General features: G+C 41.9%; 1 protein-coding gene across 11 annotated transcripts in view; it reads right to left on the reverse strand.

The window, feature by feature from the left end:
* Positions 1-1,219: 1,219 nt before the first annotated feature.
* Positions 1,220-25,532, reverse strand: part of B3galnt1 (beta-1,3-N-acetylgalactosaminyltransferase 1 (globoside blood group)) — a 30,000-nt gene continuing 5,687 nt past the window's right edge. For 3 of the 11 annotated variants that reach the window (XR_015663175.1, XM_087622977.1, XM_087622986.1), the window contains exons 2-4: positions 24,297-24,423; positions 5,842-5,906; positions 1,220-2,962 (exon numbers count right to left, since the gene is read on the reverse strand). Coding sequence is in view for 10 of the 11 variants with exons in the window: in XM_087622977.1 (XP_087479103.1) it covers positions 1,933-2,928 (996 nt within the window). In the remaining variant the exon portion in view is untranslated. 11 annotated transcript variants of the gene reach the window in all.

The following is a 25,532-nucleotide window of genomic DNA, read 5'->3' on the forward strand; positions in this document are numbered from 1 at the left end:
AACCTTTGCTTTGGCTGAACTTTTAAAAGCTGTCGGTTCAGAAAGCCAGCAGAGATGGTGTTTTTTTTGTCTTGGTTTTTAAGCCCCTACCTAGTTATTGAGAAGGTGACAGGGAACATGTGTGCCATACGTGAAGGTCAAAAAACCACTTGCAGGAGTCGGCTCTCCCTTCTGTCACGAGGGTGGCTGGGGATCAAATTCAGGCCATCGGGCTCAATGTCAAGTTCCTTTCTACCTGCAGAGCCGTCTCACCAGCCCAGAGGCTGTGGTTTTAATAATAGAATGGGCTAATAATTACCACCCAAAAAGCTTAAAGTTATGAAACATGCAGATGTTTAATTCATCTGACCATTTTTCATAATCATTTTACAGATCTTTAGGAAAAAATCATTAGTTGGACTCAATCTGGGTCTGGATTTTCTGAGACTTAGACTGCAGAATAATTTATTTTATTTTTAAAAATTCTCTCTTAAAATTTTTCTTTTGATCCCTTAACATCCCGAACCTCTCTAAAAACTGATCAAATACATTTTTTTTAAATCACCACCTCCATCAGTCTCAGTCAGTCACTTGTCTGTTGGGTACAGAGCACAGACTGATGACACTAAGGGAGGTGCTCACATGCTCATTCTAGGGAGCCTCCATCACTGTAGTTAGCACCCAGTTAGAAATCAGCATCACAGGAGCTGACTGCTGTTCCTGAGGTCCTATTTTCTGAAGAAGGTTTGAAGACTTATTGCCAGATCATTACTGAGAAGGGATCACCTGTTCTGAATCAACTCTAGGAGAAAGTTGCGAAATCCCTGGAATCTGGGGACTTTAGGAACCTCACACAAGGAAGCACCCGCACTGGGAAAGCGCGGACTTCAGTCAGGCTCTGCTTCAGACTCCTGTCTCCACGGTGAGCTGGTAACAACACAAATGGCGTTTCTGCCTTTTAAAATCCTTTACTGACAAATCGATTACTCAGTGGAAAACACACACTGGGTACCCGGGTTAACGATGCAGCTTGGACCCTCCATCTTCCCTTTCTGACTCCCACACTGCAACAGGAAACACTGGGACTGTCCTAGCTTTCCGTACCTTTAGCAACTGCTCTGCCTGGCAGTCTCTATTATTCCCAAATTCTTTGAAGGATAATGAGACAGACGAAGTGACATCTAGAAACACTGACTATGGTTTTGTTTTGTTTTGTTTTTTAAAAAAAACTGTACAAAGCTCAAATTTTTTTTGCTTTAATTCTCCATATGTTTACAGTGCAACAAAGTTCAACAAACTACTGACAGTAATAACCTAGGACGTCACAGTAATGGGACTTTCAGAATTAAACTGCTCAGTACAGTAAATAAAACAAAGCTCAAATGTGAAAGGCAATTCACTATAGACTGAAACCATCATAACATTTAAACACTTAGAAAGTTGAAATAACATTAAATAATAATTGACTTGGTACCTCTGCAGTCCATATCATTCAGTACCTTGCAAAGGAAACAATACAAATGAATTTTTTCAATATAACTTCAGTAAAGCTTTTTACAAGAAATATGTATGTGTATATCTTTTAATAATAACCACCTAAGATATGCACTGAACCACTGTGACTAGACTATCTAATAAGTACAACTCCACACTATCTTCTGGCTGTGGAATGGTTAGTTTTTCTTTCAGGGAAATCTTAAGAAATTCTAATCTACAGCCTGAGTCATCCAGACTGTCTGACCGTTTGATTTTATTAGCAAAACCATTCATTTGCTTGATGTTTGACTCCTGATCATCACTTTTAAAGGATCCAAGTTAAACAAATACTGTAAGTTCAGGCCTTGGCGCTCCAGTCTAGGTAGGCTCCGTGAGTGACGTCCAGGCAAGCCTGCAGTGCTAACTCTGACTCTTTCTGCACAGTGCCTTCCTCCTCCTGCCGGATGATGTAAGGGCTTAGTAGTGGCAGGTGGTGTTCCTCAGCATGACCTGCCAGAAGGTGATGATCTCCTTGGAGGAAAAGCCATGGGCTGCAATCACCCGTCTCAGCTGACACACGTCCAAGTGTATTCTGAACAGGAAGAAAAGATTTGTGTCTTCTGGAATATGAATGTCCACTTTTAACAAATTCAGACAGATGCCGACATAGACATCCTCAAACTTGATGGGTTTCACGTGGCCCATCATCTCGTAGATCTTCGGCACCAGGTCGCCGGACATGATGTAGCCCAGCCCACTGCAGTAGGGAGGGAACACCTTGAACGGGTATTCTTGGTATGAAATGTGGTTTTTATGGAAAAACCCTCTATAGGAATAGTTTTCAATTAGAGGATAGCCTGTGAAAAACTTCTCTGAGTGGTTTAGGTTTAAAAGATACTTGACTAAATTGCCCGTGTTGATGAAAACATCGGTGTCTGTTTTCATGACATACTTGGCATTGGGGCAAAATTCAATTACCCACCTGAAAGCCATAATGGTTTTCAAGGTCAAGTTATTGTAGGTATCTAAAAAGTCTTGCCGTATAATGTCGCCATAGAGAGCATGTTCATCCTCCAAGGACAATGCTAATACCTTGTCTTCCCTTTCAGCCTCCTGGCCAAGTAAGAAAAATGTAAGAACCTCGTGTCCCCACCAGGTTTTTTTCTCGCCCCAAGTAACTCTAATGGCTTGTCTGGCTTTCACATCTGAGGGACGAGAGGTCACCAGGATGACCAGGAATGGGTTTTGTTGAGAGCAGTTCGAATGTTCCCTGAGTGTGAATTGAAAGTCTTGTCTGTAAATTGGCTCATACTCATAGAAGTACATCCAGTTCACACGCTCAATCACATTGTAGTGGGGAAGGCTGAGGTACCAGATCACCAGGAAGCTCAGCAGGGACAGCAGCAGGAGGCTCCATTTGAGGGATCTCAGTGACATCCTATTGGGAATGGCAGTCAAGACAGCCGGGGCCATCCACAGCAGCAGAGAAGTACAGAAGGCACAGGTCCTACAAGATAGAGCAAAGGCTGTGTGAGTGTCCACCGCCCTAACACACATCAGTTGATGTCATATTTAATGCACATAAAAAAAAATCACCATCCAGAGGTGCACATCAAGACCCGGATTAAAACAGGACCAGGAATCATTTTCAAACAACACCTCTCATTCTACAGAAATAACTGTAAATCCTAGCTACTTGGGAAAATTCGGCAAGAAGATCACAAGTTCAAGGCCAGCCTAGGTGACTTAGAGAGACCCTGTCTCAAAATTAAAAGTAAAAAGGAAGATGGGAAGGGAAAAAAAGAAAGATGGGAGCTGAAAACATTGCACAAATGCGTAAGAGCATGGAATCTCTGTCTTTGTGTTTGGCTCATTTTGTTCCATTTACGTTGCATCGAATGCCAGGATTCTAGCGTGGGATAGCTGGGTAATACTGCACTTGCAGACTACTGCATTGCTCTAGTCCTCTCATCCATCGCTGGAGTCTCTAACTGAGTCTGTATCCTGGCTACTACGCTGCAAAATAAGTAAGCAGGTCTCACTTGTCTTTGAATGTATTCTAAGCAGGGTTTCTAGACTATCCAGCACCAGCAACACCACTGTTACCAATTTATCCTATAAAAATGATTCAGAAAACTGTGTGGGTCCTTTATAATACAAAAAGAAAAAACACCATGATTTAAAAGTCTATCATTAGAAAATCTTTGATATGAAATTATAGCTCCATCATTCAACAGGATATGTTCACTCATTACTTGAAATTTTGTTTCCCATAATTTCTTCACTGGAGCAATGAACATGATATATGCCTCCTTTGAAAAGACGGAGTAATAAAAGCCAGTGAATTCTACGTGCACAGATGCAGAGCAAGGGATCCTCAGGGATGTGTTTGACCAAGTCACTGCTTATGTCTTTGGGGTAGCCAGAAGATCTTTCTCTTACCTTCTGTATCACTAGATTACAAAGGCATTGGTTTCGATTTCCTGTCTCACTTTGTAAATAAAAAGAGCCAAAAAGCTAGATTTTGTGCCTGCATGGTGCCAAGTTCCACTAAGTGGAGATGGCTCCTATGCTAGGGGTTGGGAGCCTAAGTGTTAGCCTGTCCTAGCTTTCCCCCAGAGGTGTGACCATGTACAATTCAAACAGTCTCTCAGTTAATATTCTAAATTATTTGAATAGGCATCATTTTAACCCACAGAATGCTTGGAGAAGCTCATTTGGAGCTTCAGATGTCATACAGTAGGCTGCAGCAAACACTCACCATCACGCCTGGCTCAAAGAGGCGGGTTTACTGTACCTACTTTATAAGTGGATTTTAGAGAATTCACATGAAATACAAAGAGTATTTTCAAAAGTACTAGGACTCACAGAGATCCACCTGTGTCTGCCTGTCCTCTGCTTTCAGCTCCAGAGTTCTGGGGTCAGAGGCATGTGCCTCCATGCCTGGCTAGTGAGGATCTATTTTAATAGGAAGGACACTAATTTAAGAAGGAATGGAATGTAAGCCGCAAAGGTGAAGCAGGAGAATTAAAACAAACCGTGGACTCGTAGTCACAGCTACAAGACAGGAAAAAGACAGCCAAGACAAAATTAGGTTTATCCATGCAGTGAAAAACAGTGTAAAGCTAGAGCCATAGGTCACGACCTGCGGGTCACGACCTCTCTGGGAATAGAAGGACCTTTTCATAGGGGTCGCCTGAGACCATTGGCAGGCATTGATGTTTACATCACAATTTCTTTTTTTGTTTGTTTTGTTTTGTTTTTGTTTTTTTACATCACAATTTCTAATGGCAGCAAGATTACAGATATGAAGTAGCAATAAAAATAACGTCGTGGTTGGGGGCCACCATAGCATGAGGTGTCAAAGCATTATGAAGGCTGCTTGAGTCAGATGACGGCTAAGTCAGCTGGTTAAGTGTTTGTCATGCAAACACAGGAGCCGGACTCACAAAAGCTAGGTCCTCAAATAACATATTCCCATCATCCTGTCGCTGGGAAGGTAGACACAGGAGCATCTCTGGAGCTTGCTGGCTGGTGAGGCTTGCCCCATCAGTGAGCTCCAGACTCAGTGAGAGACAGTCTCAAAGAGTAACTGTGGAAGGCAATACTGTAATTCAGTGGTAGATTGCCTGCTGAGCGCCAAGGGCCCAAGTTCACTTCCCCGTCCTAAAATCAAAATAAAACAAGATTTCTGGGGGGGAAAGATGAAGTAGAAAATGACTGAGGAAGACACTTGATGCCACCTTCTGGCTTTCATACACATATACACTAGCACCTGCCTCTCTGTAAACACTCACACAAACAAGTACACACACACAAAGTAAAATGAACATACCAGGTAAAATGACAAGGTGGTAGGCTGCGGAGATGACTGGCTTGGTAAAATGCTTGCCATGCAAGCAAGATGACCCACGTTCAGATTTTCAGCACTCACATAGATGCCAAGCATGGTGGCCCGTGCCTGCAACACCACTGGGGTGGGGATAGCTAGGTAAAGACCCTGGCACTTGCTAGCCACCCAGTAACAACATTGGTGAGCTCTAGGTTCAGTGAGAGTATGTCTCAAAAACTATGGAGAGAAACTGAAAGTCCTGATGTTGACCTCTAGTCTCCATACACCCGAAAGCACGCCACACCACACACACACACACACACACACACACACACACACACACACACACACACACACTCTCCTTCAGTAAGAAGAATTAAAAATAAATAAGCCCCTAGCATAACCAGTAGAGGATAACTGAGTTGAATAAAGTTAAAAAGCATGTATTAATGGGAAGATAAAGAAAGCGAAGGAAAGCAGAGAAAATGTGTGGCAAACAGAAAACACAAAGGACGGCTGCTATAAACATACATCATTAGGGGAGGCCAGCTTACCTTAACCACAGGGGCTTCACAGCTTGGCCTAAATTTTTGCCATATGCTACTTAGAAGGCTCACACCTAAAACAAAAAAACACAAAGTGTTTAAAAGTTAAGAAACAGGAAAGTATGTACCAGGAAAATGGCAACCAACTACCTAGGACTATTGTCTATAGCTAACCATTCCTATCATGTCTTTTAAGTAAGTAGCATTTAAAAAAAAACAAAGAAAATCTTGTTGCTAACAAGATTTCTATTTGAAAGATCTCTTTATACCACTGTGTTTTATGTTTGCCTGCATTTGTGGATATGACTGCAAGCACCTGTGAAGGTCAGAGTTCAACAAAAGCACTCAAAAATGTAACAATCATTAAGAAACATAGTAAAAATTAGCATCAGAGACTGACCCACAGAGACTTTCTCAGAGGTCCTGATGGGAGGACAAAGGGAGCTTTAGTCCTGTGTCCTTGCCTATGAGCAGGCTCTGCAAAGCTGGTTGGGGCTGGAGCAGTGCCTGGAAGGAGTCAAGGTTGCAGCTTCTGGGAACTCAACCCTTCCCCCTGAGCTGTGTGAGGTATTCCACCTTCTCTTTACCAACACTGTCTAATTTAGCTCTCTGCTGACCTTGGCCATGTTTCCTCCTGGAAATAGTATATATGATACAAGAAGCTTGGCTTCTTAATAAACTTGCTTGAGTCAGGTATGGTGATGCACACCTTTAATACCAGCGCCCTGGAAGCAGAGGCATGGGGATCTGAGTTTCAGGCCAACCTGATCTATGTAGTGGGTTCCAGGACCGCTGAGGTTTGCCCTGGAGTTATCTGTATCTTGATGCTAATTCCACTGCCCCAAGGACGGCTGCCTGGTCAGGACTCAGGTGACTTCACCAGAACCTTCCCCCATTTAAACTGTAAAGTACAGGTGAGGGCAGGAACAGGATAGAAGGAGGCCTGTCATTGGAGGAGAAGGAAGGGTGGGCGGGAGAAGAGTGTGAAGGAAGAGGAGGAGACTGGGATGGAGGAAGAAGAGAGGGAGAGAAGCAGTAGACAACATGGAAGGTGACGTCGTTAAGATTCCGGGACTTAGAGGAAGGACTGAAGAGCTGAGGGGCTGGCAACCCCATAAGAACAACAGTGTCAACCAGCCACAGCTCCCAGGACTAAACCGCTACCCACAGACTACACACGGACTGACCCGGGCTCCAGCTGCATATGCAGCAGCGAAGAGCCTTGTGGGGCACCAGTGCAGGGGAAAGCCCTTGGTCCTGCCGAGGTTGGACCCCAGTGCAGGGGAATACGGGGGGCAGTAAGCAGTAAGGAGGATGGATGGGGGACACCCATATGGGGGAGGGGGAAGGGGAGGGGAACACCCATATGGGGGAGGGGAGGAAGGGGAGGGGGACTTCTGGACAGGAAACCGGGAAGGAAAATAAAATTTGAAATGTAAGTAAAGAAATATATCTAATAAAAAATTAAAAAAAAAGATTCCACGCTGTACCTTTACAGGCTGTTATGAATGTTCTTAAGGGATGGATGGTACTGGGCTTTGTATGTTTAGGTGGGCAATTATATCGTATCAATTGGGTCAAAGGTTATTGTGTTGTGTGTTCTTTCATGTGTAGATTTAAGTGTAATGGAGTGTGGGGCGGCTGGTCTGGGCTGCCACGGAGTTGGGATGTGTGTTTCTGGCATGGAAACCTGCCTTGGGAACTAGATAGGTAGAGAGATTGCTGACGGCTCAGAGAGAGGCCTTCTGCAGTGTGATGTGGGATGGAGCAAAGCGGGTGAGAGGCTTTGCTGACTGAGACTTAAGATATCCAGCAGACATCTTGGGGCACTGCAGTGTAAACCTAATGGGGAGAGAATACAGAGAAAAATCTCTCTTGAAAAGGAAAACAAAATAAAAAAGAAAGAAAAACGAAAACTTGCTTGGCATTGGTCATGAGCTTATGCAAGTCCTGGTCCCAGTTATTGCTTCTGCTCTGTTTTTTCCATTTCTCATACACACACACACACACACACACACACACACACACACACACACACACACACCCCTCACCATGTGGGACACTTACTCCTGCTGGTTCAGGACATCGCCGTATGGAAGCAAAACCTGAAACATCTGCTTATAAATCAATCCCACACCATCCCACCTCCCACATTCTGGGTGACACAAGATTTTCCCTGTATCTATTAAGTGCTATGATCTCAAGTTTGTCCCCACCAAAACCCATGATGGGCCCCAATGTGATGGAGTTTGCGAAGTAGTAAGGGGAAAGGGCTCTGCCCTCACAGAGGAATTGATACAGTTCCTAACAAAATGGACCAGTCACCTCAGGTTAGCTGTTACAAAGCCGGCCTGGCAGGTCCCGTGAGCCCCTCTTGCAGATGAGCGCCTGTGCACATCTTTGTACATCTTATCTCTTTCCACTTTATGTGGAACAGCATACAAACCCTCTTGAGAAGCCAACACGTGGCACCACGCTTTCTGTTTCCAGTCTCATGGGCTAAACCTATCTGTTTCTTAAGGGTGACCTAGCCACAATTTTTTTTGTTCTGGCAACAGAAAACAGCTAAGTGTGTGTGTGTGTGTGTGTGTGTGTGTGTGTGTGTGTGTGAAAGGAAAGTAAGGATGAATGGAATGTTGCAGATTAGACTGGTAATTTTTTTAATATTAAAATTCCATTTATTTGCTTGTTTTGCTTGTACATACACACTTGGGAACTGGAGAACAGCTTCCTGGAGCTGGTAGAGAAGTGGATCCTGGGAGTGAGTTCATGTCATCAGGCTTGGTGACAAATGCCTTTACCCACTAAACTACCTCAATGGCCCAATAATCCTTTTTTAAAATTTGAGAATTCATACATGAATACTGTATGTACATAATATCCACCCCTTCCTCTCCCCTCCTCCCATGTTCTCCTCACTCACTCCTCAAATTGACCTCTATATATATACTATATACTATATATATGTAATATATTATACATATATACACATTATACACACACACACACACACACTGTTAAGTCTGTTTTAGTGTTGCCTGTTTGCATACATATTTAAGGGTACCCATGTATGACTGGATAACCTATAAGATGGCTTATCCTTGGAGGAGACATTTCTTAGCAGTAATTAATTTATAGTTCTTCATGTAAGAGTAGAGTTTTGTGAGATTTCCCCTGTGTGTTGGCATGTCAGCTGGTGTTGGTATTATGTAGGTCATGTTTAGGAGACTATATTGAGATGTCAGGGTGCAGTTTCCCTGTCATATATGGAAGGCATTTTCTTACAGCAGTTCTGGTCCTCTGCCTCTTGCAATCTTTCCTCCCCTTCTGTGATACTTAGACCCTTACATTAAAAGGTTGCATTGTAGATGTATCAATAATTCTGACCTGATAAAAAATATTTAACACCTTTTATCCAATAAAAGTGAAAAGAAATACAGTCGGCCTTCTGCACCCACAAATTCAGCCAACTGCAAGAAGCAATGAAAATGCTGGTGCTGGCAGCAAACGCGCGTAAGTTAAGGTAAGAGGGAGTTAAAGGTAGGAGGATTGAGATTTTGAGACAATTCTCAGGTATACAGTGAATTCAAGGCTATTTTTAAGCATACTAATGTCAACCAGAACAAAAGGAAACATCCTTTGATACAAACAATGTACTAACAACCATGTGACTACTCCACTATAAAGTCGAGTGTTGTTACATACATTAGATGTAAGAATTCCTGACATATGTACGAAACTCCAAAAATGCTAATTAAAAGAACATTCTATATTCTAATTAAATGCAACATTCTATATTGCTGTATTTGCATAAACTATACAGGAAGTAAAGAGTCTATAGCCATGGGAAGTAAGGGTTAGGGCTCTACTGCTGTAATAAAACACCAAGGCCAAAAACCAAGTGGGGAGGGAAGGGTTTACTTGGCTTACACTTCCATAGCACTGTTTATCATGGAACTCAAATAGGGCAGGATCCTGGAGGCAGGAAATGGCGCAGAGGCCATGGAAGGGTACTGCTTAATAGCTTGCTCCTCATGGTTTGCTCAGCCTGCTTTCTTATAGAACCCAGGACCCATGGATAGCACCACCCAAAATGGGTCAGTCCCTCCCCCGTCAATCTCTAATAAAGAAAATGCCTTAGAGGTGGATCTTATGGAAGCATTTTCTCAAATGATATTCCCTCCTTTAAGATAGCTCTAGCATGTGTCAAGTTGACATAAGACTAGCTAGCATGTCTAGCCTCATACAGTGAGTGTGGGGTCAGAGACTAACATGAAAGGCTTGAGGACATTGAGGGGTGATGACAGTGTTCAGGATGTACTAGTGGAGATGGTTATACAGCACTAGACTTAGTAACGCCACTGTACTGTATACCTGAAAAAAACTCATGACTGTATAAATGACATAGCAATAAGGCTGTTAAAATCCATTTCTTGTTTTTAAAAGCCGTACATTGGTGTACTTAGGAGTAGAGAGCCAAGATACCGGTGTTTAGTTTTGACTAGTTCAGTAATAAGATAAGTAGAGTTAGATTCCCTTCTGCGCATACTTTTCTAATGGAGTACAAAATGGTAAGAACTCTACAGAGAACTATGGAGTCTATTCTTTTGTCGCTGGTTTCAATTGTATCTCCCACAGTTTCATGTGTCTGAAATTATGTGTTTTTACAGCATAATTCACTGCAACACTACTCTAGAAAATAACTACAAAACCAACGCTATCACCAAAGAGGATGTATAACGCATGTATCCATGGTGGAATCTTACACAGCTATTATAAACAGAAAGAAAATAGCAATGATGCCATGTGCATGCTGGTATGAGAGGATGTCTAGACAATAGGAAGCAAAGGACTTAGAGATGAAATAAACAATACTAACTTTTTCTTCCAGAAAAATACATTTGTTCTATTTCCTTTTTTTTTTTTCCAATAAAAAAGGAAAGTCTATTTTGTTGGAAATTCAAATGGCTACTCCGGCTTGTTTCTTGGGACCTTTTGCTTTAAAATTTTTTCCCTTCCTTTTACTTTGAGGCAAAGTCTGTCTTTGACTCTGGTGTGTATTTCCTGTATGCAGCAAAATGCTGGATCCTCTTTATGTATCTAGTCTTTTTGTCTGTCTTTTTATTAGGGAATTGAGTCCATTGATATTGAGAGCTATTAGGGACCAATGATTGTTGCTTCTTGTTATTTTTGTTGTTAGAGGTGGAATTATGTTTTTGTGTCTCTCTTCTTTTGGGTTTGTCATGAAAAGACGACTTTCTTGCTTTTTTTAGGGTGTAGTTTTCCTCTTTGTGTTGGACTTTTTCTTCTATTATCCTCTGTAGGGCTGGGTTTGTGGAAAGATATTGTTTAAATTTGTGTTTGTCTTAAAATACCTTGGTTTCTCCATCTATGGTAATTGTGAGTTTTGCTAGGTATAGTAGCCCAGTCTGGTATTTTTGTTCTCTTAGGGTCTGTATGATATCTTTCCAGGATCTTCTGGCTTTTAGAGTCTCTGTTGAGAAGTCTGGTGTCATTCTGATAGGTCTGCCTTTATTTGTTACTTGACCTTTTTCCTTTACTGCTTTTAATATTCTCTCTTTGTTCTGTGCATTTGGTGTTTTTGTGTGACAAGAGGAATTTCTTTTCTGGTCCAATCTATTTGGAGTTTGGTAGGCTTCCTGTATATTTATGGGCTTCTCTTTCTTTAGGTTAGGAAAGTTTTCTTCTATAATTTTGTTGAAGATGTTTGCTGGCCCTTTGTGTTGGGAATTTTCACTGTCTTCTATACCTATTATTCTCAGGTTTGGTTTTTTCACTGTGTCCTGGATTTCTTGAATGTTGTGAAATAGGAGCTTTTGACTTTTTGTATTTTCCTTGACTGTTGTGTGGATGTCCTTTACTCTATCTTCTGCTCCTGAGATTCTCTCTTCTATTTCTTGCATTCTCTTGGTAATGATTACATCTGTCACTCCTATTCTCTTTATTAGGTTTTCCGTCTCCAGGGCTGTCTCCCTTTGTGATTTCTTTAATGATTCTCTTTCCATTTTTACATCCTGTTCAGTTTGTTCAATTCCTTCACATGTTGATTGTGTTCTCCTGTATTTCTTTAAAGGATTATGCTTTTCCTCTTTAAGGGTTTCTACTTGTTTACTTGTATTCTCCTGTATTACTTTTTTTTTCTGTTCTATTTTTTTTAAATTTAGAGAATACTTTATTAGTTTTTGTAATGAAACCCACGTAGATAAGACCTTACATATTTAATACAGTGTGTTACCCCTGTACAAATGGAAAAAACTTAAGTTCAACATTTCTAGACCAATATGGCTGTTAATTTCTGTACAGTGCCAACTCAACACAGTAAATGGGGATACTTTTTTCCAAAGTTGACAGCACAGCTAAAGTTTCAAAAAATTCAAATTATATATCTGTATATATATATATATATATTTATATTTATATTTATATAAAAAGACCAATAATAGCAGTGTGTTATGCATCAACATCAGCAACAGCTTTTCCAGGTTCTGCAGTCATCTGAACAAAACTGTAGAGACATCCAGCACACTCCATTAAAAAAAAAAAAAAAAGTAAAAAAACAAAACCCGAGAAAACAGCACAGTTCTGTTACTCTTGTGGTACCTGGCACCATTTTTTTTTTTAAATTAGCTTCTCAATCATCATCTGGAAAGAAAACATTCTGAGCAACATCATTAAAAACAGCTCTGATAAAGCACGGTCACTACTACGTATCATAAAGCAGGTACAAGCTATTTTACATCCACAGAGGTATGATACAGTACTGTCCTACATCTATAATACTAGCGGATACAATTTAAAAGGCATTATTTGAGACTTGATTCTACTTTTCCAGCAGAGGTCCCAAAGGATGGTGTGACACAGCTTTGTAAAGAAACATACTCTAGACAGGATTTCCTTTCACTAGTGGCACAGTTCTAAGGATTCATTCTCTCCATGAATGTCAGCTAAAACCGTTATTAAAAAAATGAAATATCCCTAGAACAAAACCGTATAACCACTGGATTCACATGAAGATGACCTAGTGGAGACAAGCTGGACCTCACCTTACCAACAAGCTATCAAATCTGTTATGTTTAAACAGTGAGACCTCCAAGGAAGGAGATGCCAAGTAGTGCTTCAAAGCTTCGGACCACAATCAAACACAGCATCCTTTTCAACAGAAGCAGAAGCTCATCTGAATATGCTCAAGGATGCTGACATCAACATTTAATCATCTCCTCACTCATCCAGGAAGAAGGGGAGATCAGTTACTACTGTACTTTATTGTGTTCAACCAAATCACCATGTTACAAAAATAGCAAGCTGCCATAATAAAAAATAAGGCTCCTCTATCCAGCACCAGATAGCATCATTTTACTTTCAAGCCTAGAAATTACACACTTGTATATAAACCAACCGAAGATGAGGATTGAGAGTTCATCTTGGTGGATTTTTCCTTTGATGAATATGAAGTGTCCTTCCTTATCTTTTTTGATGACTTTTAGTTGGAAATTGATTTTATTTGATATTAGAATGGCTACTCCAGCTTGCTTCTTCTGACCATTTGCTTGGAAAGTTGTTTTCCAGCCTTTCACTCTGAGGTAATGTCTGTCTTTGTCTCTGAGGTGTGTTTCCTGTGGGCAGCAAAATGCAGGGTCCTCATTGCCTATCCAGTTTGTTAATCTATGTCTTTTTATTGGGGAGTTGAGGCCATTGATGTTGAGAGATATTAAGGAATAGTGATTATTGCTTCCTGTTATATTCATATTTGGATGTGAGGTTATGTTTGTGTGCTTTTCTTCTCTTTGTTTTGTTGCCAAGATGATTAGTTTCTTGCTTCTTCTAGTGTATAGCTTGCCTCCTTATGTTGGGCTTTACCCTTTATTATCCTTTGTAGTGCTGGATTTGTAGAAAGATATTGTGTAAATTTGGTTTTGTCATGGAATATCTTGGTTTCTCCATCTATGTTAATTGAGAGTTTTGCAGGATACAGTAACCTGGGCTGGCATCTGTGTTCTCTTAGGGTCTGTATGACATCAGTCCAGGATCTTCTGGCCTTCATAGTTTCTGGCGAAAAGTCTGGTGTGATTCTGATAGGTCTGCCTTTATATGTTACTTGACCTTTTCCCCTTACTGCTTTTAATATTCTTTCTTTATTTTGTGCGTTTGGTGTTTTGACTATTATGTGACGGGAGGTGTTTCTTTTCTGGTCCAATCTATTTGGAGTTCTGTAGGCTTCTTGTATGCCTATGCGTATCTCTTTTTTTAGATTAGGGAAGTTTTCTTCTATGATTTTGTTGAAGATATTTACTGGTCCTTTGAGCTGGGAGTCTTCACTCTCTTCTATACCTATTATCCTTAGGTTTGATCTTCTCATTGAGTCCTGGATTTCCTGTATGTTTTGGACCAGTAGCTTTTTCTGCTTTACATTATCTTTGACAGTTGAGTCAATGATTTCTATGGAATTCTCTGCTCCCGAGATTCTCTCTTCCATCTCTTGTATTCTGTTGGTGGAGCTTGTATCTACAGCTCCTTGTCTTTTCTTTTGATTTTCTATGTCCAGGGTTGTTTCCATGTGTTCTTTCTTGATTGCTTCTATTTCCATTTTTAATTCCTTCAACTGTTTGATTGTGTTTTCCTGGAATTCTTTCAGGGATTTTTGTGATTCCTCTCTGTAGGCTTCTACTTGTTCTCTAAGGGAGTTCTTTATGTCTTTCTTAAAGTCCTCCAGCATCATGATCAAATATGATTTTGAAACTAGATCTTGCTTTTCTGGTGTGTTTGGATATTCCGTGTTTGCTTTGGTGGGAGAATTGGGCTCCGATGATGCCATGTAGTCTTGGTCTCTGTTGCTTGGGTTCCTGTGCTTGCCTCTCGCCATCAGATTATCTCTAGTGTTACTTTGTTCTGCTATTTCTGACAGTGGCTAGACTGTCCTATAAGCCTGTGTGTCAGGAGTGCTGTAGACCTGTTTTCCTGTTTTCTTTCAGCCAGTTATGGGGACAGAGTGTTCTGCTTTCGGGCGTGTAGTTTTTCCTCTCTACAGGTCTTCAGCTGTTCCTGTGGGCCTGTGTCTTGAGTTCACCAGGCAGGTTTCTTGCAGGGGAAAAGTTGGTCCTACCTGTGGTTCCAAGGCTCAAGTTTGCTCGTGGGGTACTGCCTAAGTCCTCTCCGCTGTGGCAGCAACCGGGAAGATCTGCGCCGCTCTTTCCGGGAGCCTCCGTGCACCAGGGTTCCAGATGACGTTTGGTGTTTTCCTCTGGCGTCTGGATGTGCAGAGAGTGCAGTCTCTTCTGGTTTCCCAGGCGTGTCCGCCTCTCTGAAGGTTTAGCTCTCCCTCCCACGGGATTTGGGTGCAGAGAACTGTTTATCCGGTCTGTTTCCTTCAGGTTCCGGCGGTGTCTCAGGCGCAGGGGTCCTGCCGCTCCCGGGCCCTCCCCTACGGGAACCCAGAGGCCTTATACAGTTGCCTCTTGGGCCAGGGATGTGGGCAGGGGTGGGCAGTGTTGGTGGTCTCCTCCGCTCTGCAGCCTCAGGAGTGCCCACCTGATCAGGCGGTGAGGTCTCTCTCCCACGGGGTTTGGGAGCAGAGAGCTGCTGCGGGCCGGGATCCGAGGGTGTGGGACTTCCGGTAAACACCCTAACTTTCTTTTTACATTTATTTCTCATGTGTGTGCATTCAAATATATGTCTGCGGCAAGTGGCGCCCGAACAGGGACCCTTGGACAGGTTATTCTTTCTTCCCCCCTACTCTTCTTTTTTCTCAGAGAACGGATAGGCTCTCACCGAGGGAAATGCAGTCCCGCCAGCAAAGGTAGGCTGGTTAAGGGCGAGAAATCAAAGTGAAATCATGGGGCAGTCTGGCTCAAAAGGTAAAAGATTATTTTTATCAGTCCTAAAACACATGTTGGCGCAACGGGGGCTAAAAGTCTCAGGTGACACAGCCTTGGAGTTTTATGACTTTCTTATGAAGGTTTCACCTTGGTTCCCTAAGGATGGAAGTCTCACTCTCCCTGATTAGAAGAGAGTAAAAAAAATTACTGCTAATGCTGTCTTGGCATGGCGAGCCATTCCTCCTCCTGGGACCTTATCAGGGATAAGACAATCTATCAGACATTTGTCTCACGATTGGAGGAGACAATAAGTAGGATGCTGCCCCCCAGTGAGGGGACAGACATTATATTAAAACAATTAACATGGGAAAATGCCAAATCATTATGTCAGGTTGATCAGACCTATAAGAAAATCAGGGAGTCTTCAAGACTATATAAAGGCCTGTATGGACGCCTCACCAGCAGTGGTACAGGGAATGGCCTATGCTGGAGTGACGAAAGGTAACAGTTTGGCGCCTTTGTAAAACAGACATATAGAGGTAGAAAATACAGACTTCCACCCACATACTTTGACTGTGGGAACAGTACAAAAAATGGGTGTTAATCCCAGAGGCTTAAAGCTTCAATTGTTATGGCAAATGGATGTTACTCACATGCCTGAGTTTGGAAGGCTTTCCTATGTACATGTCACTGTAGACACATATTCACATATGATTTATACATCAACAAGAACAGGGGAAGCAGTAAAAGATGTTATTCAACATTTATGTGCTAGCTTCACTTATATGGGAAGAACCAAAAAGCTGAAGACAGACAATGCTCCAGCCTATATTTCAAAATCCTTAAAGAAATTTTTGACCATATGGGACATAAAACATAGCACTAAAATTCCATATAATCCTCAAAGACAAACAATTGTGAAGAAAGCACATCAGACATTAAAAGCTCAAGTACAGAGATTAAAAAATGCTAATTCATATCTTTCTCCTCACCACTTATTAACTCATGCTTTGTTTGTTCTAAATTATTTAAACACAAATATAGAAGGAATAACTCCTGTTACAAGACATGCTAAAACAGGAAGTACAATTCCCAAACCTCTGGTTCTGTAGAAGAAATTACTCTTGGGAGCCTAAAAGGGCCCCAATATTTTAATTGCCTCGAGACGAGGCTATACTTGTGTGTTTCCACAGGATACAGACTCCCCAAACTGGGTGCCCGACAGAATCATCAGACCGGCCCTGAGTTCAGCTGTCGAAAAGAGGACACAGACAAAAACAGACTCTATAAAAAAACCCAAACAGATTGCAGACTGGTACAACCATTCTGGAAATCAGTCTGGAGGTTCCTCAGAAAATTGGACATTGAACTGCCTGAGGATCCAGCTATACCTCTCTTGGGCATATACCCAAAAGATGCTCCAACATATAAAAAAGATACGTGCTCCACTATGTGCATAGCAGCCTTATTTATAATAGCCAGAAGCTGGAAAGAACCCAGATGCCCTTCAACAGAGGAATGGATACAGAAAATGTGGTACATCTACACAATGGAATATTACTCAGCTATCAAAAACAATGACTTTATGAAATTCGTAGGCAAATGGTTGGAACTGGAAAATATCATCCTAAGTGAGGTATCCCAATCACAGAAAAACACACATGGTATGCACTCATTGATAGTGGCTATTAGCCCAAATGCTTGAATTACCCTCGATGCCTAGAACAAATGAAACTCAAGACGGATGATCAAAATGTGAATGCTTCACTCCTTCTTTAAAAGGGGAATAAGAATACCCGTGGCAGGGAATAGAGAGGCAAAGATTAAAACAGACACAGAAGGAACACCATTCAGAGCCTGCCCCACATGTGGCCCACACATATACAGCCATCCAATTAGACAAGATAGATGAAGCAAAGAAGTGCAGGCCGACAGGAGCCGGATGTAGATCGCTCCTGAGAGACACAGCTAGAATACAGCAAATACAGAGGCGAATGCCAGCAGCAAACCACTGAACTGAGAATAGGTCCCCCGTTGAAGGAATCAGAGAAAGAACTGGAAGAGCTTGAAGGGGCTCCAGACCCCATATGAACAACAATGCCAAGCAACCAGAGCTTCCAGGGACTAAGTCACTACCTAAAGACTATGCATGGACTGACTGTGGACTCTGACCTCATAGGTAGCAATGAATATCCTAGTAAGAGCACCAGTGGAAGGGGAAGCCCTGCTAAGACTGAACCCCCAGTGAACTAGATTGTTGGGGGGAGGGCGGCAATGGGGGGAGGATGGGGAGGGAAATACCCATAAAGAAGGGGAGGGGAGGGATTAGGAGGATGTTTGCCTGGAAACCGGGAAAGGGAATAACACTCGAAATGTATATAAAAATACTCAAGTTAATAAAAAAAAAAAAAAAAAAAAAACCAAACAGCCTTACAGAGATTTTCCCTAGAGGAGATCACAGAGAAGAACAAGTTCCCAACTCAGACACAGCTTTAAAAAAAATCATAACATCTACTCATTCTAAAATGACTGCTACTAATATTTTTCTTGTCTTATCATATAACTTGTGAAGCCTGTATTTTGTCTGGGTTTCCTCTAGATTGGATAAGAAATTTGCTGTTATATTGATTATAAAACGACCTGCTTATGTTATGCTGCCAGTATATTTGGGCTCTGATCCTTGGTTTGATAATTCTGGATTACAAGGTTTAGAAAACATTAATGACTTAATTAGACCTAAGAGATTTGTGGCTGCCTTAATTTTAGGAATTTTGATATTGATTGCTATTCTAACATCCTTTGCCGTATCCACTACAGCTTTAAAGAGATGCAGACAGCTATTTTTGTTAATGAAATACATAAAAATATTTCTGTGGCTCTGTCAACACAGCACCTTATCAATAAAAAATTAGAAACAAGAATTAATGCCTTAAAAGAGATGATTTTAGAACTAGGACAAGATGTTGATTCTATTAAGACCAGGCTAGCCTCCAGGTATTATTCTAGTTTTCATTATATCTGTGTGACTCCTTTACCTTATAATAAACCAAAAAATTAAAATAGAACTAAAGCTCATTTACTAAGAGTTTGGAAGGATACAAATATTTCTTATGATATACAACAATTACAGGAACAGATTACAGCCATGAGTCAGAGACATTTAGATGCCTAAAACGTAGATAAACTTACAACATCGTTTACTAAAAGTTTAAAAGCTTTGAACCCTATGGATTGGATTCAGTATTATATCTTCACAACCGTGGGTTTAGGGCTCGTGATTGTTATATTATTAATCTTCCCTATTCTTTTTAGACTGATCCTGAAGTCCCTCCATACCGTCAGGCGAGATATCCTAGAACTTCGTTTTAAAAACAAAAATCCAAAAATGCCACACCCACTCCAGTAGAGTCTATGTGACATCAAGCTCTTGTGCTTCGTTTCTATCCAGAACAGAGGCCTGTGCCTAGAATGGCTTGGCCTCCTGGAGATCCCTGGCAGTCTCCCTACAAATAGATGATGACCAGGGTCTATGCTTTCGGTGGAGGTCCCTTCTGTGTTCTAGCCTTGGTGATCTTGGCAACTTTAAGCCTGTCAGCAATATCTGATTTTAAGAATATAGCAGTGTGGGAAGATGGTCATGTACCTTTAGATGTTTCAGGAACTGAAAGTTCAGAGACGGAAACATCTCACAACATCATGGTCCTGATAAACTCAACGGCTGCGATGAATTCAACTGCTGTATCCATTAGCTCCCAGTAAATAGGAGAGAAATTAATTACAGTTACTAACAACATGACTGTTCCAGAAAAGCCTTTCCCCCCTTTTGGAAAAGTTTTGTTTAGCATGATTCAAAAATAATGATGATTATTTTAAAAGATCATAGACAAGTTCCAACAAGTTGAACAAACTTATCAAGAGTTAACTATGGTTACAAAAGTTTCCTTACTAATCTGAGGGGCCAAAGTATAGAGTTTAAACTTTATTATGACAAAGATAAATGATGAATACATACCTGGTGCCCACAAATCTGGCAGTATAACTGTAGTTTTTTAAACTATTGTTTGCGGCTGAGAATTGTTTCTAGACTGTACGTTCAGATTTCCTCCTTGCAAGGGACATTGGTGGGGTAATGAATTGGATGATTGCCAATTATAATATACCTGTTCTAACTGCTTAAATCTAAGCCAAGAAGTAAAGCTTTTCACAACAACACACACCTCGAGTTTGTGTCTGTCTGTCACGTCGAATCCGTTCTCTACCTGAAATCCAAGCCTTGGTCCCTCTGCTGACACACTCCCCTGGGCGTTCTATGACACTTATCGAGTCATGGAAACAAAGAATCTACTTTGGCATTCAGTGTCTCTAGCAGAGAGAAAACCTCTCAGAGAAATTAGCTTTCAGTGTCCCTAGCAGGGAGAAAACCACTCACTCAGAGATATCAGGTCTTGGGACGGTTACAGACATCCCATTAAAACAGCCTCTGTGGACTTTTTAAGTAATAGTTTGAAGTAAATGAAAATTAATTCAATTACTTTTATGTGACTCAATAAAGTTGACTGCTCATTTTCCCTCTGGTATAGCAAGTCCACTCTAGTAGAACACTTCCGTTAATGTGTACCAAGAAATGTGAAAATAGGGTCCAAGCCTTCAGGATTAAGGGATCCTCCCATAAAATAAACAGAAGGCTCATAATAGCATCAACAATGAACCACCTTACACTCTCTTATAATGTTAGGTGATAAACATCACATGTGGTCAACAGGGTAGAGAGGGAGAAATCTAGTGGAACAAGTGACCTTAGTTCTGAAAACCAAATTAGTTTGGTAATTGTCATATGTCAACCCAAATGGAGGTTTAAATTGGTATGACACTCCAAAAGAAGGTATAGTTGTCATTTCTGTCATTATCTTCTGCTGGATAAGGGCAATATCCTAACCAGGAAGCCTGTGGCAGTCTCTGGGATCAGAAACTTTGAAGGAAGATGCAGTGAGGGGGTGTCCTTTTCCATGGTCACCAAGCCAGCTACCTAATGGTTTTCCTTCAAAACTTGAGACTCTGAAATAACTTAGGAGGTGGACATCAGATCACTGTGGTTATATCCAACTGACATGGGAGCACCAAAGGACTTAAATCTCTGTTTCTGCTGACCTTTATGCAATGGAGGAATGACCAAGGGAACCCAGATATAAGGACTTTGATGCAGGACCAACAATGAGACGGTGGTATTTGGCATAGTTGTAGTCTGACTTTGTATAAGCAAGAGAGACACTGGTAAAATCATCAGGAAAATATAGTCTTTTCTTTTATATATGTATGTATATATATATATATATATATATATATATATATATATATATATATAAATACTTTTAAAATATCTTGTTTACAGCTAGGAAAAGTCCTTTAATCTGATTACACTGGAGAGGATGTAGATAATAGATGGGAAAACAAAACAAAACAAGTACCTCAGACAGCCCAAGATTGTTTGGCTCTGGAGCTGTAACAGCACTGTCTTAGCCACTGTTCTGTTGCTGTGAAGAGACATCATGACCAAGGCAAGAGAAAGCTTTAAATTGGGGGTGTGTTTACAGTTTCATTACATCATAGTAGAGAGCATAGCAGCAGGTAGATGTGGAGCTGAAGAAGTAGCTGAGAGCTAAATCCTGATCTATAGGCAGGCAGCAGGCAGGCAGGCAGGCATGGACACACACACACACACACACACACACACACAGAGAGAGAAACAGAAAGACAGAAACAGGCAGATAGACAGAGACAGAGCAATGCTGGCCGACCCCCAGTGACATACCTCCTCCAACACGGCCACACTTCCTGGTAACTAAGCACCCATATATACGAGCCTCCAGGGGCCACTCTTATTCAAAGCAGCAAACTCGCCATTGAAATTCTGACAGCAGAGCTATAGACTCACTTTAGTTCTAACACAGGCACCACACAGCAGTAGCCAATGTCGTAGCAGGCACACGCTCCACTTGAAAGCAACACATAACGGCCATGAAGGAGACAGGAGCCCTAGCTGAGACTACCCAAGTTTAAATCCAGCTACCCCCAGGTGCTCCGAGTACAGCAGGCCTAAGTAATCAGATGTGGGGAACCTAATACTGTCTTTACCTGACATCCTAACAGAATCAAGATCAGCACCACTTTACCTTTGAGAAATAAACCAAGCAACTTTTTAAAACATCCCTCAAAAATAGTAGGATTTGAGAAAAATAAAGTGTGATCCTGTCCTTTTTTAAAAAGGAAAGACACTAATGAAACCGTTTGGTTGTGTTTACTTCCCAGGGACTTACTGTCAAAAACTTCCAAATTATTACTGATGGCTGTTCACCTGTCAATCTAGAGGACTGAGTTTGACAGGTATCCCAGTTAGGGATACACTACTGCTGTGATAAAACACCATGACCAAAAGCAAGTTGGGGAGGAAAGGGCTTACTTGGCTTACAATTCCACATCATAGTCCACAGCAGAAGGAAGTCAGGGTAGGATCCTGGAGACAGGAGCTAGTGTGTAGAGGCCACGGAGGAGTGCTGAATACTGGCTTGCTTACAGCCTTCTTTCTTATAGAACCCAGAAGCACCAGCCCAGGGATGGCACCACCCACAGTCAGCTGGGCCCTCCCCCATCAATTACTAATTAAGAACTCAGTCTTGTGGAGGCAATTTCTCAATTTAGGTTCTGCTTCCACCCACCCCAAGACTCTATCCTGTGTCAACTGGACCCAAAACTATCCAGCACAACGGGCCCATCCTAAGTTTATATAACAGGCCAAATTTATAAACAGATTTTGAGCAGTAAAGTAAGTTTTACAATTATTATGTAATTTATCAGGTATGTTCCAAGTAGGAATCATTTTGTAACTTTTTTTTTCATTTTTGGTGTTACAGTAGTATCCATCCAGCAAGTGATAGCTTTACCCAGTGGGAAAACATACCAACACATCTGGAGAAATCAAATCACAGGTTTAAATACTCCCATTTAGTAAAAAATTAAAACAAAATCTTCTTTTTCCTGAGACCAGCTTTTGTAAGCATTACTAAGAACCGATCAATACGTCAAGAAAATCTTATTGTTGTAAACAGAGAATCTGGCATCCATTTTATCTTGATGCTATAGAGTTTTGAATTTAGGAATTATCATTGTGTTAGAAAAAAATCTTTTAGAGACCTTTATATAAATCCTTATCTGAAACAATATGTTTTTACCAAAATATATTTTCTAGCTCACATTTAATAAGTAAAGGAGAATTCAGGAAGTCACACTGTCTCAAAGAAGTTAGTTCCAATCCCAAATACAATGTAGAAGGGCAGTGATCGTTCTCTAGGGACACAGAGTTGACAGAGTGTGCACTCACAGGATGTATTAGAACGGCCCACACGTTAAATCGGACTTTCCAACAATGGCTGTCCCCCAGTGGAAAGCCCAAAAGCTAAGTTTGCAGAGAGCTTCCTTGGGTGGGAGACTGGGGTAAAGGTGGGGGCAGAATTCAAGAAGAGGGGATTGCAGCTTTGGGTCTCTGCTGGATGTGTCCTTGAAGTAGGAAGAGGAAGAGAAAGAGATGTGGCTGAGGGTGATTGTAGGCTAAAAAGGGAATTTAGAAGTGAGTACTGAACACAAATAGGCTCTTTTAAAATGCAGCTAAAGGGATGAGTCAGGACTTACTCAGTAGGAGTGAACAGTAAGGAAGGAAGGGCTTTGCATCCTAGACTATTAGGGAAGGTGACCCATGGTTTTATGTTAGCCACACTTTGGCAGTGGGGGAGAGGAGAAGCTGTGTTTGTAAGAGGTGGAGGGAGAAGTGGCCGGTTACCTCAGGCAGGCTGGAGGCAAATCCTACTGGGGAAACAATGGAACAGGCAACCCCAAGGAGAATGCCAGTGGAGAGGAGGTGGATACCGGTGGAAGGTTGTCTAGACAGAAAGCCTCTCAGAGTGGTTAGAGAGCAGCAGCCATGAGCTGTTAGGTGATTCAGAGTGGAGCCACAGAAAGGGAACCTGAATATAAGCATCCTGGACCAGCTGCAACCTCCCTGATCTGGACAGGGCTGAGTCTGGCTGGCTGGAGAGCCGCAGCTGAGTGGCCAGGGGGAGGGGAGGCTAGGAAGTGGTGCTATGCAACAGGCACTCTTCTGCCAGCCAGAGAAATGGTTTTATGGTTTACCTTTTAGTCTGGAGCTTTAGAAAGGTGAGTGTTGAGTGGGCTGCAGAGAAGGTACGGAAGTGGAAAAGGAGCAGCAGAGAAGGCAGACAAAGGCTTAAACCAGGGAGCCTTGCAGCACCTTCCCTGTGCCAGAGGAAGAATCCAAGGCCTCTTAGAATTTGGAAGTCAGTCGACCCTCTAGCCAATGCTGGCCATAGTAGAGGTGGCACTTTGGCCAGAGCATATTCAGTAGAGCGTGAGATATTCTGACTCAATGGAGCCTTGGTTTGTTGTCTGTCTGTCTGTCTCTCTGTCTGTTTATAAAAGATTATTGGCTCCTGGAGATTTTTCCTATATACATATAAGGCATACCAAAAAGGGGATCCCCCACCTCAGTGGCTATTCCGTAAAGGGGCCTGTCATGAGGAGCAGACATCTGCACTGATCTGTGAAGGAGTCTGAAATACTGACCAAGGAACACGATCTGCCCCACAGACGGAGTTTTGGAGGAAGAGCTTCCAGAGGAGGGGGAAGCAATCTGGAAATTCACCCAGTGTGGAATGAAGCAATGGCAGAGACCATCCGGTGTGCAAACAATCTACAAAGGGGACAGCATCCCAAACATATTAGGTTCATTGACAATTGTGTCTAATTATAAGGGGCAGGAACTCCACATAGCAATAATACATCTTTGAGGGAAATTCTGAAGTAGCAGTCTTAAGCTAAACGCACTAATTCATAAACAAAGCAATATAAACCAATACTATTTACCTAGATTCCTCAGTTAAGCATTAGCTGTCTTCACGGTGTACTATGTCTTTGATAGACTCCTCTGCTTACAAACACAGCTTCTGCCATGTGACCACCACTCTTCTCCCCTTCTCTGAACCCAGGGCTCTTTGTTGTGTAACTCAGATGCCAGGATACACCAACCAAATCGGTTTCAGAGGGTGGAGGGCTGCAGGAAGACTGGTTCGAACTCCCAGATGAGTCACCACACCAGGAATGTGGCAATCACAGAGCTCCAGTCCTCTCCTCAGAGTTCCTGAGTCAGGACTTTTTAACAAAATCCCCTGGTGACTCACAGACTTAGAGAACTTGAGGAGCTCTAGTTACCAACTTGTACCAATCTTTTCATCTCAGAAGCACCGGCTAATTTCTATGAAGAAGAAAGCAATGCCTTCTTCTGGGAAGACCACATGACCAGCCAACACCTAGGGTGGAGCTGTCACACAAGAGCTGAGTGCTTTTAGCACCCACACTCCAGGCTTCTACTCTTAGTTGCCTGTATTTTGTTTACAAAATCTATAGCTACTCCCAAATGTGATTTGACTCCACATGCTCTACAAAATGGCTAAACATGCAAATAAAACCCAATTAGCATGCCCGCTAGAGGTTTCTGGTTCTTCTAGGTCAAGTGCCCGTTGCTCCAGTCCTCTGTGGTGTCCCAGGCATTCCTAGCACGGCGGCAAGTGGGCTCTGGTTCCTTTCCCAACATGCTCTGCAGGTCTCTCCACCCCCACAGTCATCTTGCCCTGAGTTTCCTTTCTTTTCTAGGCATGATTTACAATGTTACAAGTCCTACCTTAGACACTTGCAGCAAACACAGAACACACAAACCTTTCCATCTGAAGCCCAGGGAAGAAGTGAGCCCTGAGCCACTTTATTTGAGGGATGTGCATATTTCACATAGTTCTTACAATTATT

Source organism: Rattus norvegicus, chromosome 2, assembly GCF_021556685.1.
Source record: "Rattus norvegicus strain SHRSP/BbbUtx chromosome 2, alternate assembly SHRSP_T2T, whole genome shotgun sequence".
NCBI lineage: Eukaryota > Metazoa > Chordata > Mammalia > Rodentia > Muridae > Rattus > Rattus norvegicus.